Genomic DNA, 21,062 nt, shown 5'->3' on the forward strand with positions numbered 1-21,062 from the left:
GTGTTTTCTGGCACTGATGTTAGCATCTGGTGTATAATATCTGGTTTAGCAGAGTCATGTAGAGTAGGATTAAATCCAGTTCCATAAGTGCAGTCCATGCTCAGAATGCTTTTGACTCCTGTGTAAATATGGGGATGAGGTTATTTGCCTTGATCTGGTTAATTTTTACAATTCCAGCATAAACCAGCTTAATTAACATCTTGAAGATTTCTTCTGCTTCATAGTTGTTTGGAATTTCAGAGGGAGGAAAAAGAGAACTAGTGAGGCTTTATCTATATGCTTGTGAACCTGCTATGTACATTGTCGGGGGTACCGACAGATCATATAATTTAAAGCTGTCCTGCATCCACTATGATGTACATCAGAGCCAGATTCACCTAAAATTGGAATGTGTTAAGGAGGATTAATGCATAATACTTTTCATGATCTATTTAAGAAGTTTAAATTATTACTCTATAAATAAGTATTCCAAATTCCAAACATTGGATTATATTGAAATTGATTAAAAATTAGATTTGTTACAATTCAGAAAATGTTGAAATTACAAGATCAGGCACAATTAAAACCTTGACAATACTGGGGGGGAAGTAATAAATATTTTGAAAATAAGAGGTTATCTCATATGGACCAGAGAAATATTGATGTTTGAACTAGCTTAAATAAAGGATTTAAAACTTCTGCAGCTCAAAGATTTTCAAGTATTAATGGCTGCAAGGAATTAAAGGATTAAAAATATTTAAAATAGGTTTTTTTAGTATTTGAATATGGCTACAAAGCTTGTAAATAAGGGAAACTGCTTGCTTTCTATGGATAAAAATTCTTTTTATTCTTGTTTCATAAGAATCTGTTGTCCAATTTATATGACTTGTTTGCTTTCTCTCCCTCCCTTCTTTCCTTCTTTTCCTTCCTTTCCTTCTTTCCCTTCCTTCCCTCCCTCCCTCCTTTTTATTGCTTCCTTGCTTTCTTTTTCTTTTTCTGTCTTTCTACCTCTCTCCTTCTCCTTCTCCTTCTCCTTCTCCTTCTCCTTCTCCTTCTCCTTCTCCTTCTCCTTCTCCTTCTCCTTCTCCTTCTCTCTTTTCTTTCTTTCTTACTATTTTTTTAAGAAAGGTCTTTGGCTTTTCAAATTGCATAGTGATAGTGTTAATAACTGGGAAATCTAAGGGCTGGCAGGAGATTGAATCCCAGCTACAGGGCCTGCCAAGATTGACTACGTAGCAGAGGTGACAGGCATATTCTCATGGGGATGCTTGCCAGCCACAAAAAGGCTGAAGAGCACTGTTGACCAAATAAACAACAGTGCTGGCATGAAATAAAGTAAAAAATGAACTACAGTTAACATAATATGGAAAAAAAAAAAGTGAAAGAGGGAGAGCCTTAATCCATGAAAACTGCTATTACTGTTGTTGTTACAACTCCATTCTCTCTCTCACTGTGACATAATATGGTAAAAAAAAAATAGAATTAATTATGTAACAAGTCTCTGCTCTAAGATTTTGCAGCCAAGAGGGACAGATAAAAACACAGTAATACAACAAAGTAGAAGCTGGTATATTACAGCACAGAACAAACAGTGTCAGAAGATCATTATATCTGGGAAGTCCTGTTTTTTAACTATCTTCTGTAACTCCTTCCACATTGTTCAAAGGGTTTGGTTAATGTTGTATCAATAATCTAATATATCATCAGTGTGACAGTAATTGTAATGATCACACTTGGTCTGACTCAGACATTTTAATTCATCCTGAGTGTAGGGAAGTGCTCTGGAGTACATACTTGATCTAAATGAGAGTGCAAGAACCTGACCCAATCTTGAATCGAATGTCAAGAATATTCCAGCTGTAAATCTAAATATGCCTAATCAACTGTCCCTTTCTCTCAAAAGGGTTATAAGCAAAACACCCACAGGCTTTTTGACCTTTTCCCTTATGCTATTTTCTGTCTGCTAAGGAGCTCATTTCCACTTCCTAAAACAAATTTGGAGATAAAAAGTACGTTAAGCCAAAGAGTTAAGGGCATGAGCCTGTGTTTATCTAATGACAGTAAAGCACCGGGAGCTGACAGTGATGACATGCAATCCTTTGACCTACTCTGCATCATCTCTCTTTTTTTTCCTGCCCCTGCAGCTCTGGGTGACTCAGGGGCTCTTCTGCTGGTGATAGAAAGCTCTGTGCTCAGACTGCCAACCCCCGTGGGAGCAGCGCCCGGCTGGTACAACCATATAACAATTCCAACTCGCCTTCTTCATAGCTGGGGTTCAGGAGGATGCTATTCCGTGAATAAATGAAAGTTTGCCTTACAGCAGAGAGGAAGAAAGAAAAGAGAGGGGAATACCTATAACCTCACTTAAGAGGGCACTGGGGGAACGGAGCCCATCACCGTCAGCACAGGTCACTGTGTAACTCTCTTGCCTTTGCAGACAACTTTGCTTCTCTCAACACCCCAGAGAAACTGGACAAAACAAAGCTCAAAATGGGGAAACAGTGGAAACTCTTTCTCTGTAATAAGAAATCAGTGAAACATTTTTAGAAGCGGTAATTGAAGATAAATCAAATTTTTTCTTTCATCTTTCACCTAGGTACTCGATAGATCGAAACACAGACCTGGAGAGGTATTTCAATATTGATGCCAACAGTGGAGTCATTACAACTGCCAAATCTTTGGACAGGGAAACCAATGCTGTTCATAATATCACAGTTTTGGCTATGGAGAGTCGTAAGTAATAATTTAAAGATTTTATGAGCTGTTTATGTGTAAAACTTCAGGCTTGTTTGTGATCAGCTGCATTGAGAGAAATTATGACAGTTTCAAACCATGGCAGATAAAAATAACTTCTTACTCAATGTAAAAGAAACCTATGTGATAAAAATTAAGAAATGCAACAGATTAAGTATTTGCTCTTTCTTGCAAAGTACCTACTTTGCTCTAGTAGATACTAGTCCAAAAGTATCTACTGTTTAAGATCAAATGATGACATTGGACCCTGTACAGATTCATATTTTAGCTAGAAATGTGCATTAGTTTAAGAATGTGATTCATATTTAAGGTGTTCAACATATTAATGACTGTTTAAATACTTAGTTGTGTATGCACTTTAAATACTTTGGGTTTTGCTTGGGCATAGAGATTCCTCTTTTTTTTCTGTTATACATAGCTGATGGAATTCTGTTTTTAACTTCTTAATAGCCTGATCAATCTGAATTGCAACAAAAATTTCTTTAACCCATAATAACCATGCTATTCCCAATATGAATAGTGCTGTTCTGGCTAGCTATACCCCTTGGCGATGGTTTTACATCATCTTGCTCTTATGCTTCCATATGATGCAATTCAATGCTGTGATTAGTGAGTTAGATTTTCAGTTTATCCCTGAGAGTAAAATCTTAGTTTAATTAAAGTGGTTGGAAAACATAAACATTGTTTCCACTACATCCAGAAGATCAAGCCAAGAGTTCCTTTGACTTTCTAGGAGGGATTGCAACTGATTTGACAAGTATATGCAAAAGAAGAATGCAAATTAAAAATGTACTGACCCAAAGAATAACTTGCAAGGAGCTCTTCTTGATTGTTTTGTTGGCTTCTTTTCCTATAGAGAATCCAGCACAGACTGGGAGAGGCTATGTAGCCATCACTATCCTTGACATCAATGACAATGCCCCTGAGTTTGCCATGGAGTATGAGACAACTGTCTGTGAAAATGCTCAACCTGGTCAGGTATGGCTTGATAGTTTTTTTGTGTTTATTTTTATCAGATAGGCAGCCATTTCTTATGAAAGCCTGCCAGCTTTAAGATAAAATATAATCAACTTATGGCAGTAAAAATGATGCTTTGATGTGCATCACAAGCAAATATTCATCAAACCCTAACATCTTCACCATACCTCTGAAGAAAAAGACTCAGGTGTAAAAATTACATGTTGAAGGTACTGTTAAAATCTCTGACTTTCTTACTGATGTAACAGATGCGTTTTGCTAAACTCACCTAATTTTGAATAATACTAAGAATGCGCAATTCCTCCTAATTTTACTGGGATATGGGAAGTCTTAACGCGGAGGTTATTCTGAGACTGAAGGCCTACCATTCCTAAAATAAGTACATACTTTTATTTCCCTTGGGAAGTATGGGCCATAAGGTCACAATTTCATAGAAACATAGAATAGTTTGTGTTGGAAGGGACCTCTAAAGGTCATCTAGTCCCTGCTGTGGGCAGGGACATCTGCAACTAGATCAGGTTGCTCAGAGCCCTGTCCAACCTGACCTGGAATGTTTCCAGGGATGGGGCATCCACCACCTCCCTGGGCAACCTGGGCCAGTGCTTCACCACCCTCAGCGTAAAAAATTTCTTCCTTCTATCTAGTCTAAATCTACCCCCCTTTAGTTTAAAGCCATTTCCCCTTGTCCTGTTGCAACAGGCCCTGCTAAAAAGTCTGTTGCCATCCTTTTTATAAGCCCCTTGAAGTACTGATAGGCTGCAATAAGGTCTCCCCGAAGCCTTCTCTTCTCTAGGCTGAACAACCCCAACTCTCTCAGCCTTTCTTCATAGGAGAGGTCTTCCATCCCCCTGATCATTTTCCTGGCCCTCTTCTGGACTCGCTCCAACAGGTCTGTGTCTTTCTTATGCTGAGGGCTCCAGAGCTGGACGCAGTACTCCAGGGGGGGTCTCCCCAGAGCAGAGTAGAGGGGCAGAATCACCTCCCTCGACCTGCTGGCCACGCTTCTTTGGATGCAGCCCAGGAGACGATTGGCCTTCTGGGCTGCGAGTGCAGATTGCTGGCTCCTGTCCAGCTTTTCATCTACCAGTACCCCCAAGTCCTTCTTGGCAGGGCTGCTCTCAATCCCTTCATCCCCCAGCCTGTAGTGATACCAGGGGTTGCCCCAACCCAGGTGCAGGACCTTGCACTTGGCCTTGTTAAACCTCATGAGGTTCACACGGGCCCACTTCTCCAGCTTGTCCAGGTCCCTCTGGATGGCATCCCGTCCCTCTGGCATGTTGACCGCACCACTCAGCTTGGTGTCATCTGCAAACTTGCTGAGGGTGCACTCGATCCTACTGTCTATGCCATTGATGGAGATATTAAACAGGACTGGTCCCAGTACGGACCCCTGCGGGACGCCACTCGTCACCAATCTCCATCTGGACATTGAGCCGTTGACCACTACCCTCTGGATGTGACCATCTAACCAATTCCTCACCCACCGGACAGTCCACCCATCAAATCCATACCTCTCCAGTTTAGAGAGAAGGCTGTTGTCGGGGACCGTGTCAAAGGCCTTACAGAGGTCCAGATAGACGATATCTGTAGCCCTTCCCATGTCCACTGATGTAGTCACTCCATCATAGAAGGCCACTAGGTTAGTCAGGCAGGACTTGCCCTTGGTGAAGCCATGCTGGCTGTCTCGAATCACCTCCCTGTCCTCCATGTGCCTTAGCATAGTTTCCAGGAGGATCTGCTCCATGATCTTCCCAGGCACAGACGTGAAACTGACTGGCCTGTAGTTCCCGGGGTCTTCCTTTTTTCCCTTTTTAAAAATGGCAGTTACGTTTCCCCTTTTCCAGTCAGTGGGAACTTCACCGGACTGCCACGACTTCTCAAATATGATGGATAGTGGCTTAGCAACTTCATCTGCCAGTTCCTTCAGGATCCACAGATGCATCTCATCGGGTCCCATGGACTTGTGCACCTTCAGGTGCCTTAGATGGTCTCGAATCTGATGTTGTCCCACAGTGGGCGGCGCTTCATTCTCCCAGTTCCCGCCTTTGCCTTCTGTGGCTTGGGTGGTGAGGCTTGAGCACTTGCTGGTGAAGACCGAGGCAAAAAAGCCATTGAGTACCTCTGCCTTCTCCATGTCCCGGGTGACCAGGTCTCCTGTTTTGTTCCGGAGAGGGCCGACATTTTCCCTCATCTTCCTTTTATCCCCGATGTACCTATAGAATCTTTTCTTGTTGCCCTTGATGTTCCTGGCCAGATTTAATTCTATTGGGGCTTTAGCTTTCCTAACGTGATCCCTGGCTGCTCGGACAATTTCTCTGTATTCCTCCCAGGCTACCTGTCCTTGCTTCCACCCTCTGTAGGCTTCCTTTTTGTGTTTGAGTTTGTCCAGGGGCTCCTTGTTCATCCATGCAGGCCTCCTGGCATTTTTGCCTGACTTCCTCTTTGTTGGGATGCATCGCTCCTGAGCTTGAAGGAGGTGATCCTTGAATATTACCCAGATTTCTGGGCCCCTCTGCCCTCCAGGGCTTTGTCCGATGTCACTCTACCAAGCAGACCCCTGAAGAGGCCAAAGTCTGCTCTCCTGAAGTCCAGGGGAGCAAGCTTACTGTGCACCCTCCTCGGTGCCCTAAGGATCTTGAACTCCACCATTTTGTGGTCACTGCAGCCCAGGCTGCCCTTGAGTGTCACATTCCCCACCAGCCCCTCCTTGTTGGTGAGAACAAGGTCCAGCATAGCACCTCTCCTCGTTGGCTCTTCTACCACTTGGAGAAGGAAGTCATCATCGACGCATTCCAGGAACCTCCTGGATTTCACAAGGGAGATGTATTCCTACCAAATTCCCCAATATTTTTAACTCCCCAAATATCTTCCAAGTAGTCCTAGACTCACCTGAAAGTATCTGGTGTTGTTTATCCTTGGTGACTCCCATATTTGGACTTTTCCTCTCTGCTTCATAAGATCTCAGGGAATATATATATATTCTCATTCTCTTTTCTCTCTCCCAGAAAACTAGTCAATGTTTCACCCACATAGATCCCACATATTCCCTGGGAGGCTTTGCACTTTTGTGACTTCTCCCAGAATATTGTCCTTCCTGTGGCAGATGTTGTTTACTGCACATTTCAAAATCACAGCATAATTTAAATCCTCAACAGAAAACACTACAATAACTAGCTTGTGTTCATGAGAAACAGAGAATATGCATGCTCTTATTGGAGTACCTGTTTGCTTTCCCTGTGATCTAGTCAGAACTGTTAGCTCTGAGTATTCATTCTTTATAGGTTGTAAGCAATGGTGACACCTTTTTCTAGAAACAGATTTTGACAGAATTTTAGAAAATAAAATTGGAAAAATTGTAATGATAATAACCCCCCCCGAAAATATTAATATACTTGTGACTTGGCTTTTTCTTTTTCATGCCTTAAAAAAAAAGGAATTAAAAAGCTCAAAATCATAATCTTCTCCTTGCGAAAGTTTACAATGCAACTTCAATTGCAGCCACTGATAACTACATTAACGGCCATCCAGAAGACACACAATATGAGTAGGACTCAAGAGAGGGTTGATACTTTGATAGGTAATAGAAGGGTTATACAATGTTGTTGTGGTTTAACCCCAGCCGGCAACTAAGCACCACACAGCCGCTCACTCCCTCCCTGCCAGTGGGATGGGGGAGAGAATCAGTAGAGTAAAAGTGAGAGAAAAAGAAGTTGAGATAAAGACAGTTTAATAGGTAAAGCAAAATCTGCGCACGCAAGCAAAGCAAAACAAGGAATTCATTCACTCCTTCCCATGGGCAGGCAGGTGTTCAGCCATCTCCAGGAAAGCAGGGCTCCATCACGCGTAACGGTTACTTGGGAAGACAAACGCCATCACTCCGAACGTCCCCCCCTTCCTTCTTCTTCCCCCAGCTTTATATGCTGAGCATGACGTCATATGGTATGGCATATCCCTTTAGTCAGTTGGGGTCAGCTGTCCCAGCTGTGTCCCCTCCCAACTTCTTGTGCCCCCCCAGCCTACTCGCTGGTGGGGTGGTGTGAGGAGCAGAAAAGGCCTTGACTCTGTGTCAGCACTGCTCAGCAGTAACGAAAACATCCCTGTGTTATCAACACTGTTTCCAGCACAAATCCAAAACACAGCCCCATACTAGCTACTGTGAAGAAAATTAACTCTATCTCAGCCAAAACCAGCACAAATGTACATGTATTTATGCTTCTTCCCATTCCAAACAATGAAACCCTGGTGTATGTCAAAACAGGTCATCCAGAAAATCAGTGCAATTGATAAAGATGATCCACCAAATGGCCATCAGTTCTACTTCAGTTTAACAGCAGAGGCAGCAAATAACCACAATTTTACGCTGCAGGACAACAAAGGTAATGACTTTTTTTGGGGGCAAATATTCACTACTAACACCTTTTATTTTTAATATATCATGCTGATTATGACCTACATAAAATTCTGTTCTGGTAAGGACATAAATTAAAGTACAATCAGTCTGCAAAATAATTTTATCTGTAGATTATTTGTCAAGGGAATTAAGCTGTTGTTTGAATTGTTTAAAGCCTTGAGCCAAACAGAGCAGTTTCAAATCTTTCTTCCCCCCCCCCTCCAGAAGTCAATCACATTTTTTCCTTGAATTTATAGGTTTTTATCTAAATTAGGTTTTACCTTGGGGCAGTGACTGAAAAATGTCCAGGAATTCATGTTTTATTAATATAACTCAGGGCATAAAAAATGAGTGCACGGTAAATCGAGAGGGTTGTTTTTTGTTTTTGTTTTTGTTTTCAGAAAAACACATCTTTTCAGTAAGTATACCATTTACTGAAGACTGCTTTTGATAATGGAAGCTGCCTACAGTATTTACACAGACTTCTTATGACTGTTTCCCCAAAGACTTATGCAAAGACTCCCATTGACATCACGTTTCTATTAGTTAAAATATCTGAGAACATGCTTCTAATTAGTGTTCTCATTAGTTGCACTGCATAGTAAGGCAGCTGGGCATGTATCAGTCAGTTTAGCTGTTAGCTGAAGCAAATAGAACTAAATAGACACTATGTTACTCTTGCATTGCTCTTTTATAGATCAGTACTAAACCAGAGCTACAAAGTCATCCTTATTAATAAAATAAGAAAAACAGACATATGGTGGACTAAAGGATGCTGTTTGTACAGACAGACTGAAGAACATTCTTTAAGTGTAACGTGACCTAATAAAGTTCTCTCACACAGCTATTTATTGCCTTACCCTGCATGTAGTTACTGACATGCTTAATTTTCTTCATATGAGCAGCTTGCAGTTTGAAACTAAAGGCTGTAATAGTAATAATGATCAAAACAATAAAAATGCATTAGAATAAGACTCTATTCGGAAATCTGACATTGTTACAAGTACTGTAAAGTATTTAATGAAAAGACAGACCTTCTTCCAGAGAACTTATAATTTGGAAAAATTAATAATAGACTTTTGCAATGTCAATAAAATCAATAGAGTTACAAGACACAGCAGCAGTTGCCTCTTTCAATGTTAATTAATTTTATGCATATCTCATATGATGCTATATGAAGAAGTGCTTGCATATTTTGCCAGATAGGTCATAATAGATGACACAATAAAATAACTTTACAGAACTATCGATATTTCTGTCTATAAATAGATAGATAAGTAGATAGGTAGATAGACCGACCGACCGACCGACCTTTTCTATACATTCTAGGAGATGTAACTCCCTACCTCTCAGGAGCTGTCAACCTGTATTGAACACAGTGAGTTTTGCACATATTTTCTGGAACACATGGACTTTCACCCAACTCAGAGCAGCATCGAACCACACATTTTAGGTTGACCATATTAGTCATCTTGTCTCTCAGATGAGACTGAAAACAAGTGCATGTCTTTGTTACATGTGCAATTACCTGTATTTGTGCACCAACTGGATTTTTTTTGCATTAAAAAAATATTGCATTGTTCTTCAGAACTTATTCTCCTATTAATTTATTCAACCCTTCCATTAATATGATATCTATTTCTGTAAATAATTAAAATAGACCCTTGGAAATTAGACCTGAAACAGGTATATAGATACTTAATCTGATCACTGAAGGGTGAATTTTTCCTTTTTTATAATGATCTCACCTTCAACTAACTATCAAGAGTGTGGAACTGTGAGCTTAACTAAAAACAAACGGGCCTCTGCAATTTTGAAACAGTCTTTTGTGGAAAATAGAAATCTTTTTTTTTAGTTGGGTAACATTTCTCAGCTGATCCTCTCTCTGCAGCTTCAAAAATATATGACCAGGAAAGATAAACTTCTTGAAATAATATAAATGTGTTTATAAAGTCTTTTAAGTGAAAGACTGTATTATTTATAGGCTTGTGTTTTAGGAAGGTCATGTGTTTTATATTTATATTTTATTCCTTTACCTAGATAACACTGCAACAGTATTAACCAGAAGAAATGGGTTCCGAAGACAGGAACAATCTGTTTTCTACTTGCCAATTTTCATCGTGGACAGTGGATCACCTTCACTTAGTAGCACTAACACCCTCACCATCAGAGTCTGTGATTGTGATGCAGATGGTATTGCTCAGACATGTAATGCAGAAGCATATATCTTGCCTGCAGGACTTAGCACTGGAGCCCTGATAGCAATACTGGCTTGTGTCTTGACACTGCTAGGTACGTCTTCTTCCTGTTACCCTTATTTTCCATTCAATGTAGAGTAGCAAAAGATAGAGAGACATATATATGTATATAAGCTTCAACACCCCCCCACCCCGATTTCTGTAAACAGGGACACCTAACATTCCAGGCGGAACAGCATTTTGTATCGTGAGCCACACAAAACCTTTAGTTTGGGATTTTCAGGTTCAGATACTTTGTTTCTATGTCAAGCTCCCTCCAGATGTACATATGATATAACAGCAAAAGAAAAAAAAGGTCATTTGCATTAAATGTAATATTTAAGAAATAGACAATGCAGTTTATGGAAGTATTTGGTTTAGCATACTTACCATATAACCAGTATCAGTGTGTCCCTATTTCAGAGATATAACTATTTTTAAACATTTATTGATTTGCATAGAACAAAAGATATTCAGAAAATATAACAGATTTAATTTACTGATGGCAATCATATTTAATTGAACATCTTCTACAGAATGATCTTTTGTTACTTCTGCAACTGGTAGCACAGTTGGATTTTATGTTGTGCAGTGAAACTGCAACTAGATAAAAGACAGTGGAAAACAGCAGAACAGTGTCAGCATCCTAGTTTGGTTAGCATTTCTCATTTCATGCCTAGTCCTTAAACAAAATGACTACATGGTAGTAGTAAAGGCCCAAATCGAGGAGTAAAGATGAAGGATCATCCTGCATCTGCAGGATGCAGGTGAGCAAAAGTGCAGTTTTGCTTAGATTTGCTTATTGTTAGAAAGTTCACGTTAACAAGGGTACCGGTTCAACACACAAGAATTTTATTGAGTGTTGTTACCAATGGAGAGATTTTTCTATTCCCTGGCTGTACATATCAGTCTAAGCGAAAGGGGAAGACTATAGTCTCCTCAGGTTGGTATAATCCCAGTGGTGATATCTGTCGCTGTTATCCAAGTAATTTGAATAGGTCAAATCAAGAGACTTTTGTCCACACTTCTGTTCATGGCAGTATTTCAACAACGTATAGATTTCTCTTCTTATTGACTTTGATTCCCCTCACTGTAAACCATTAGAAGCAAATGTCCCTTCTGCTATAAACATTTCTAAAGGACTCAAAAAAGGAAATCCTCTTGCATTGTTGTTACAGTGTAAGACAAATCACCACCTCTGCAATGAACCCAACCGACTTACTCAATACCTGTGCATAGCAGGTGGCATTTCCAGAGTTTTCCATTTTTGTGACAAAAAAACCCTAACAACATAAGATTGTTTAAACTCACTCAACACACGGTTAGGCCTAAGCTTAAGGAGAAATGGAAGGGAATGATTGCCAAAAGTCTTAATGAACATTTTTTAAATACCATTTTTCTAGTAGCATTTATACACCCAAATGAACTTTATATAGACATGAGGCTAAATGGTAGAGTTCAAAAAGATATATAAAAGATTCTCTTATATCAACTGGCATTGGCATCAGTGGAAAAATACCCATTTAAAACTTTGGTCCAATGTACTTAAGAAGAAAAGTTCTGTAACAATAGCAATTCACTTCATCCCAAGTTGAAATGTCACCATTTCTGTTATATATAAAAAGGGAGTTTCTGAAGATTACATAAGAAACTACTGTAGTTACAAAGCAGCCTGGCCTGGGCATAAGCTTTTCTTAAATAGGAGCCATACGTCTTAAAGAAGAGCATTGACTGGAGACACAGCATGTTACCAGGCAATAACTTGCTCATTCTACCCAGTACTACACAGGGTTCAAATACAACCAATAAATCAAGAAACCTGAGTTTTTATTCTAGTCATTTTTAGAGTGTGCTGAGCAAGCGTTTAGTAAAGAACTGAGGATAAGCTCTCTGAACACAGTGTTTGAATAATGGGCTGTGCACTGAAGAGGAATCTGGCATATGACCACCTTACCATTGATTTTATTTGTCAAAGAATTGGACTTCCAAATACAGCTGTCTGAATGCATCACCACTGTTTATCCAAATAGATATTTGTATGTGCTGTCATCACTTCCAATCTAAACTGTTCCTTTTGGGTACAGTTCAAAGCTGCAGGCACAGTTTAGGCTGCGTTTGTATGCTAACCCTGGCTTTGAGTCCTGCATTCTGGTACTGTATCCTGCTGCTGTTTTGTTCCCAGCCAGGTGCCAGTCTTCACAAGGAAAAGGTGCCTAAGCATCACTGCTGCCCAGTGAAACCCCAGTGAAATGTTGTTGCTTGTCTGGTCCCAGACCCTTTCTTCTTCTCTCATTTGTTCCTAGAAGACATTTTCTGGGATCAGCTGAATGGTAGTACTGCTAGGAATTTACTTTCTCCTTTTTCCCTTTTTCTTTTCACATCCATTCCTGAGAAAAAATCCTGAAGATACACTAGCACAGCATAAAAAAACAGGCTTCAGCTGTTAGCAAGTGGTTCCAGAGATGGGAACAAGGGATGCACCTTTTTGTGTAAGAGTTTATCAGTGAAAAGAGGAGACAGGCTACTGGATCAAAATTTTTTTCTGACCCAAGATTAACACGCAGTGCAAATCCAGTCACATTCATCAGTGCCATCTCAATGTGAGTGCCAGCTGTAAAGTGGAGTAGGCATGAGATTTGCATAAATGTAATGGATACATGCATTCTGGCACTAGTATCTTGAAATCTCAACAAGCTCTTATCTTCTTAAAGTTAGTATGATGTACTTTAGTATTTGTTCTTGCCCCATACATCCCTTTGTCTAATAAATAACCATTTGTCTTGACCAAAGCTCAGATTGTCTCAGTGGAATTTCTTAGTGTTATTATTTGTACTTAAGTAACCAATTAATTTTAGATAAGCACAATGTTTTAACTGATGCTAAGAAGGAAGAATGTTACTAAATCATACTAATTCATTATAATTACATGTAACATGATGTAGACTATTTTTTCAAACTAAAATAATTTTTAAAAGTTAAAAACATTTTACCGAAATCTTTTCGCCTCCTCATATTCACTGATGGAGATTAAATTCTAAATTTTATTCCACAGGAAAGTTCCAGTATTGTTAATTACTCAAAACAACTGTATAATTATTCACTCTGCAGTGAGGCTATGTTTTAAAGAAAAAAAATTCATTCTGTAAAAGCATATGAAAAACTAGTTTGTATTCATTTTAGACTGTACATAATTTTTAGAGAAGTAAGTAGGATTTTTTTAACTCCTTTGAAAATTATATGGTAATTTAATTCAAGGCAATTTGTTTTTCAGTTAGCATCTTCCAGACACAATAATTGCTTTTGTAACAAATGTTTAGCATAAAATGTGTACATAAAATCACACAAAAAAAGATGTTCACCTGTAGATAACCCAATCATACTTGAGATGTTAAAGATTTTCTTTGTATTGAAACAATGGAAAGCTAGGTTGACATAATGCTTTTTCATTATTTTTAACTTCCATACATCTGAATATAATCTATTAGTACCACCTATTTTCTTAGAAACACTAAAGAAAACCTCTTATTAGTGTGGTACTAGAGTTTACAAGTTAATAGTACATTGATTAAACTTCAAAATACAGATTTAAATTATATTTTTTCAGTTGAAAGACGAGGAATTTGTTATTATTATCACAGTACCTACAAGAACCCAATTAAATCAGCACACATAATTGTGTGGCTTGTAAACAAGAAGAAACAATCCTAGTCATAAGGATCTTATTCTCTAAATAGGTAAAATATGTACAGAATGTGACTATGTAGTATGTGTGGGGTTTGGTCTTGCAGTTTTAAAAATGATAAATCTATAACTGTTTTAATTTGGGGGTATCCCAATTAAGTCATTTAAAAGGTGGTTGAGTATGCAATGCAGAAGCTGTTTTCTGAAAGGTATAGAGCCTATTAGGGTCACTCAGTGTGGACATTTAAAGGTCACAGTCACTTTGCAAATACCAGTCCAAACTGATTAAACAACAGTTATATACGAAACTTGTTAACTGGGAATTAAATGCAGGTTTCCTGAGTCTTGGCCTCTGTAATCCCCAAATCTCATCTGACTGTACTGGCAACTGCAAGATATAACTAAATAGGTTATTAGTGTGCTGTTTAGATGGCTGAGGATCTCCAATCTTCAGCTTTACGAATCATGACACACCTAAGGCATAAACCAATGTGCAGATTTGCTCACAGCTGATGCGGCTTATTGCTATAGTAAATGCCAGGCTTAGGGATGTAGTGTATACAAGGCATTATAATGCTTGTGATTTAGCTCTGTCCCTTACTGTATAGCTCTGCATGTAGTCTCCTCCCTCAGGTTGTCTCAGGGCTTTTATGGTTTCCTTACAATTATGTTGCAGTTGCCTTGAGTACAAAAGGAAAGATTAATACTAAAACAGAGAAACATGCTCAGGTGATCTAATCCTGACTTTTTACCAGATCATACCAAAATGGAAATTTCATAATAATTCCATAAAGCACACTGCAAAATGGCAAAGCAAAAATCCACTCTTGTATTCAAAGGTGTTTGTTTAAAGACTGATTTAGGTGAACTGTAACTACTGATATATCATTACTTCTGTACTGACACAAGGATATAACTATGCATTACCACAGCTAATATAAATACAAATGACATTTTCTCTTGGTTATTGTACCCGTTAAATAACATCAACTTTTCTAACAATTCAGGTAAATCAGAACAAAAAGGTTAGTTTAGATCTATCTTTATTACTTCTGGTTATTTAGTCTTTATTTAGTTACTTCTAATAACTAATAATGGTTTATTTATTTGTTAAATCACATATTAAATCAGTATTGCTATTACATCTCTTTGGCATGAGTTTGGTGTACCAGTATGGAGCCAAAGTAGTGGCCTCAATGTGCAATATGTATGTCCCTACAGCTTTTACATTGTATTATTTTTTCTCTAAAAAGCATAAAATTAGGTTTTCTAGATGTTCAGCCAGTCACTAATTACTGATCTCTGCTTTTGTGATAAATGTAGGAAAAAAACCCCACCATGACTTAATGAGAAATGGATAAACTTTAAAACCAGTTGCACTTGATTTAGATATCAGTGAAATTTGTTTGGGGCTTGTATTCATCTCTGCAGTTCTTGCAATACAGCTAAAGGTTTATTCTTTTAGAGGTTAAACTTTATTGTTCATAGCTGTTGGAAGGGCTAGAAATTAATAATCTCATAAAGCCATCTAAATGCTAAAATGTTTAACCTTTAGAAAGATTCCATATTTTTCTTGGCTTCAAGCAAGTGTGAGATGTACAAGGAATACTGTATAAAACATTCATTATATCTTGATTTTTATTGTACCTTTAGGCGGACCTGCCTACTAAGTTTCATATTTTTCACTTATTAGCAGGTATTTAACTTTCAAAATGAAGTTTGTTAAGGGGGACAGTGGTGTGAAAATGCATTTACACTTGGGTAAAGGAAATGATTAGCTGCTTATTTATATGGCAATAAAAATTGTGGCAGTAAATGTTAAAAATAATAATTAAAAAGTTATGTCAATAGCAATCTTGGCTTAAATGTATATTTGTACTGTCAGCAAGCTAATTTTTATTTTCACTTTAAAATATCTTTTTATGTTATGGAAAAGCATTGAGTGGAGTGCAATTGTTGTCTCTATGATGACAATTTTATGTTCTCTGCTGTATAATTTACAGCTCAATTTGTATTTTACAAATATCAGAATGTTCTGAAATTTCACAAAAACCACTTTAAAGGTCAAAATCTTATATTGTCAAACTGCTTATGTAAATATCGTTCAAAGCAAAATGCCCCAAACTAGTGGCTTCTGAATTCAATACATAAAGCATGAACCAGGGAGACGCCAGGGGCAAAAAAGTGAGAGAGTGATGCTGATGTTGCAGTAATATAGAGTCACAAGGCATCTGTTAGTAGATAGATCATTAGATGTGTGCCTGGTAGCTACTGAAAAAAGGGGGAAAAAATATTGACTAATATATTTGTCAAAAAGTTTAGAAAAAAATTGAACTTGTTCCAGTTTTATTTTTAGACATACATGGCTACAAAGGAAATTAAAAAGAATTGCAGAAAGTCCGCCTTTAAAGTCATCTTATGCTTTAGCCAATTCCAAATAGTACCATAACGTCTGTAGACGTATGATACAGTTTTCTGCATGTACAGTCTCTCAATGACTGGTTTATTCTAACCAAGGGATCCCAATATTAAATCATGCCTCACGATGAATAGATTGATATTGATTTTAAAAATTCCTCCATGAAAAGAAGGACTTTCAAGAATGGCAGTCCTACATCATACAATTTATGGAGTTCACTTTTGAGACTTCCTAGGGAAGTTCAAGCTTAATTTTATTTATATCAGCTTTTGCTTTTCCAGATGTTTATACTGCATTTAGTTGGCATATAAAAATACTGTAAGTAAAGATTGTAAACCTTAGACATATGAATGCATATAATCACATATTCTTAAGATTAAAAATAAACATAAAATCAGAAGAGATTAATTGAATGTGGAATGACACTTACTTTTCAACGTAGTTATTTTTACAGTCATAGCAATGCCTGCTATTTTCTAGGAGTATCATTAACTCAGCAAATGTTATCCAGATGCTACAATATAGTATTAATAATTTTCTAGGAGGATGATTCACACTCCATCATGTCCCACAGATGGGTGCAATATTTATATTACTGGTTCCATATTTTGTGTGTCAGCAATGATGTTTCTCTACCAAAACTGTATTTGAACAAGAGGAGCCTTGAGTTAGTTTCTCCCAGTTCTTTTGGCTGTCACTGCAGTTTAGTATTAGCTTTCGAGCTGAAAGAAACTTTAAGGGTTAAAATAAAAAAAAAAAAAAAATTACATTTCTAACACAGACTGATCCAATAAACTCCAGCCCTAGCAGTTCTCATTAGATGTAATTCATAAACCTCAAGTACAGTACTTTGCACTTTATAGGAAAGTGAGGTCTTATATAGAGATACTTTTAATCCATGAACTGAGACAGTCTTATTTTACACTTTGCTTAACAATCCAGTGTTCTCCAAGCTATGATTTTTTTTTTTTTTTTTTTTTTTCAGCAGAGATTGGCCATATACTTTAATTCAGTCACTTCCCAAACGATGGTTGTTAAATTCTATTCAGTTACTTTATGAATGTGCTTTTATCACTTGGGCAATTAAGAGTTCAGGAAAAGGTCTTTTTTTTTTATTTCATGGCTGTGAGATTGTAATAGTCAGACTGAACCAGTCCTAAAATTTGTGGTTAGCGGACAGCATAGGATACAGACTTAGAGATGAAGACGTTAATCCAGAATGGTTTTGGAAATAGATTTTTTAACATCTAAAAAGCTTATGGTTTAAAAGCTGTTTCAGAACCTGCTAGGTTTGAAATCTAACTGCATAAATTGTCTGCTATTTCCTTGGGTCTTTGCCATATACATTAATGAGTACTTCCACCACTAGGAAAAATATGAGGAAATTTTATCATTGCTAAAACTCCAGTCTTTCTGTGTTCCAGTTCTTGTCTTGCTGATTGTCACCATGAGGCGACGGAAAAAAGAACCCCTCATTTTTGATGAAGAGAGAGATATCAGAGAGAACATTGTCAGGTATGATGATGAGGGTGGTGGAGAAGAAGACACCGAGGCTTTTGACATGGCTGCCTTGAGAAACCTCAACATTATCCGAGACACCAAGACCAGAAGGGATGTGACACCTGAGATTCAGTTCTTGAGCAGACCGACTTTTAAAAGCATCCCAGATAATGTCATTTTTAGGGAATTTATCTGGGAAAGACTAAAAGAAGCTGACGTGGACCCCTGCGCACCACCCTACGACTCCCTGCAGACATACGCGTTTGAGGGGAATGGCTCGGTGGCAGAGTCGCTCAGTTCTTTAGATTCGATCAGCTCAAACTCTGACCAGAACTACGATTACCTCAGTGACTGGGGCCCTCGCTTTAAAAGGCTTGCGGATATGTATGGGACTGGACCAGACTGCTTATATTCATAGCCTTGGAACCTTTCTCTGAAAATGCACTGAAGAATACTAAAACAGAAAACTCAACCTTACAGACTGAAGAAAGTTGTAAATATTTCTCCATTTTTAACCTTTTAGGTTTTTTTGCCTCGGTGGAACATATCTTCATTAGACTTGTCCTAGGGACTGCACTGACCACACAGAATATGAGCATTTGGTGGCATTTTTGATAAAATGAAATGCTCAGCCACATTCAAATAGATAGCAACTCTCAGATACCTGCAGAGGCAACTCACTTTCAAGAGTATGTTATGCACTGTGACCTCAATGAGCCAATGTTACTCTGTAGATGCCTTCGCAGTATTGCTATATCTAGAACACAAAGTCTCTGGTATGAGATAAGTGTAAGAAGAAACAAATTTACAAATATAATATATCATTCAATACAACATTACAATATATAGTATTTACAGATGCAAGGTTTTTTTAACAAATTTTCTTTACAGTGTTGCATGCAGCTTGCTAGGCCAAAAGCAGAAGGACAGACATGAAAACAGACAAAAGACAAGCTGATCATTTTTTTGCTTCTCCCTGTTTGTTGTCAGAGCTATTTAATTAGAAGTCTCTGTAATTTTCTGGGTAGTTTTATGAAAAACTACTGTTTGTACTAAGAAATTCCACAATGTTTGTCATCAACTTACTGAAGTAGTTTACAAACCACATAAAATGAGAAATATAGAGGGGTATTCTTATGGTTGAAAAGTTTCGTGATGCCCATGTAGGTATAGAAAAGATGTTGCTATCTATTTGCTATTTTTTATTATCTCTTCTGATTTGTACAGGAGAATTTATCCTTTTTTATTATTATTTGACATAAAGTGTTATATTTATTTTGGAGCTCCAATCTCCACTAAATTCAGGTCCATTTTACTGCCTCATGGTATTAGACTTGTCAGAACATGCTGATTTTTCTCCAGTCTCAAATAAATGTAGGAAATGAAGCATGGAAATGGAGAAATTACAGTAAAGCAATCTCGCCCACTATTCATCTCTCAGAAAGGAGAGCAGCTACAAGGACGTGCAGTTGTTCTTCTGAGCCATTACAAAGTCTGAGACATTTAAATAAAATATTTGTACATTGAAGTTTTGGAAAGAAGACTACAGAGGTAGCTGGGAGTCTCTTTAATGCAAGATTTAATTTTCAAGGTTAAACATGCTATATGCTTCAAAGACTGTAAACACCTTGCTTTTCTCCTTCCCCTTTCTCTTTTGCTGCTGATGAATCACAGTAAAAGACTCTTTTCAATTTCTTTCTTACGTTAAACAATGTAATGCTATTAACTCCAGAAATCATCTTTAGATCCTGCTGCACATAAATATTTTTCCCCAAAGGTGTTAACTCACTACACATAATTTTTACGCTGGTTCAGGAGTGCCAAAACAGAAGGACAGCTGCTGTTGGTTAAAATACTGTACGATTTTGAAGTAGGATTTCTTAGAATAAGACAACTTTTGTATGATTCTGACAATATTTATACTTCATCTTTCATGATTTATTACTAGATAATAAGGCATATATTCAAGTAAAATAGTGTTTTTAAGTATTATTTCAGACTGTTTTGGTTTAGATAATCTGTAGGTGAGTTCCTAAGTTAGACTCTGCTCCTGCAAACTTTTTTGCTTGTACCTAACTTGAAATGACTTGACTTGCCTGCAGTTACAGAGAGGCATAAAGATTTGTTTGCAGGACTGTGTTTGTCAATAGAAGGTACTCCACAGAGGATGATGCTCATTCTAAAAGTACTTCTTTCTGAAAGAAGGATCCTTGTACTAAAATCCTAATGTATGGGTGACACCAGGCTGGGAGATGGGAATTATCATTAATGCTTTGTAATTTTTGCAGCCCAGCATTATCAATTAACTATGTGAAAGTGCCCTTCAGCTCCATCAGAGAAAACAAAATAATTTTAATCATCTGCAACATATTTAATTTGAGTTACATTTTGGTAGACAATCATTGTTTCATAATTCGGTAGATTTGCTTCTAGTTGTATTAAATATATATATATGTGTATATATATATATATGAGACAGATTTTGTAATGGAACTGAAAGGTATCGCCCATGACTTTTAGTCATACATGTAAGATTTTCAATAAAAAAATTAAAAAAAAAAGAAAAAAAAAACATGTGTATGCAGTTTTATGAGAGCGAGATATGCTGCAGGAGCAGCATTAAATCAGCAAGGTGCTGAGAGAACAGTTTTTTATTAATCTCCTTGTTGTTTGTGGGAAGATAATTCATGCATCTGGATTAAGATGTCAAAAACGCTGATTTTAGCACATAACACTCAAAGGAGATTTAAATGTGATTTAGAGTAAACAACACAATTCCCTTGCTTTTCCACCTTCTATATCTGTAAAAAACGAAAAAGCTCCCCTGTTATGAAACTATGTTGGGGGGGTGGGTGTTGGTGTGTTTTCTATGGAAAATATGCTTTACCCTAATGACATAAAAACTCTTGCATACATGTTTTCTGTTGCACAGTTCTAAAATAATCAAGTAGATTTGTTGTTACATTATATATGCTTACCTGTTGATTATATTATTGCAGTAAGAAAGAAAGGTGGAAATCCTTTATGTTTGATGACAGATGTTACTATAGTATATACATATGGTCTGCAAAATACACATACTATATAATGCTCTCCATAAGTTACCATGACTATAGTTTTTCAC

General features: G+C 37.6%; 1 protein-coding gene across 2 annotated transcripts in view; it reads left to right on the forward strand.

Moving 5' to 3' along the window:
* The window catches only part of CDH7 (cadherin 7), an 83,198-nt gene extending 62,444 nt beyond the window's left edge, over positions 1-20,754 (forward strand). The window contains exons 8-12 of one of the 2 annotated variants that reach the window (XM_076330046.1): positions 2,576-2,712; positions 3,590-3,711; positions 7,970-8,087; positions 10,142-10,393; positions 17,863-20,754. In XM_076330046.1, the coding sequence (XP_076186161.1) occupies positions 2,576-2,712; positions 3,590-3,711; positions 7,970-8,087; positions 10,142-10,393; positions 17,863-18,356 (1,123 nt within the window). In that variant the 3' untranslated portion in view covers positions 18,357-20,754. Of the gene's footprint in view, positions 1-2,575; positions 2,713-3,589; positions 3,712-7,969; positions 8,088-9,430; positions 9,480-10,141; positions 10,394-17,862 lie in introns of those variants that run through there. The other variant, XM_076330048.1, reaches the window with a different exon arrangement.
* The last annotated feature ends 308 nt before the right edge of the window (positions 20,755-21,062 follow it).

The sequence above is a fragment of the Aptenodytes patagonicus genome, chromosome 2 (genome assembly GCF_965638725.1).
Source record: "Aptenodytes patagonicus chromosome 2, bAptPat1.pri.cur, whole genome shotgun sequence".
NCBI lineage: Eukaryota > Metazoa > Chordata > Aves > Sphenisciformes > Spheniscidae > Aptenodytes > Aptenodytes patagonicus.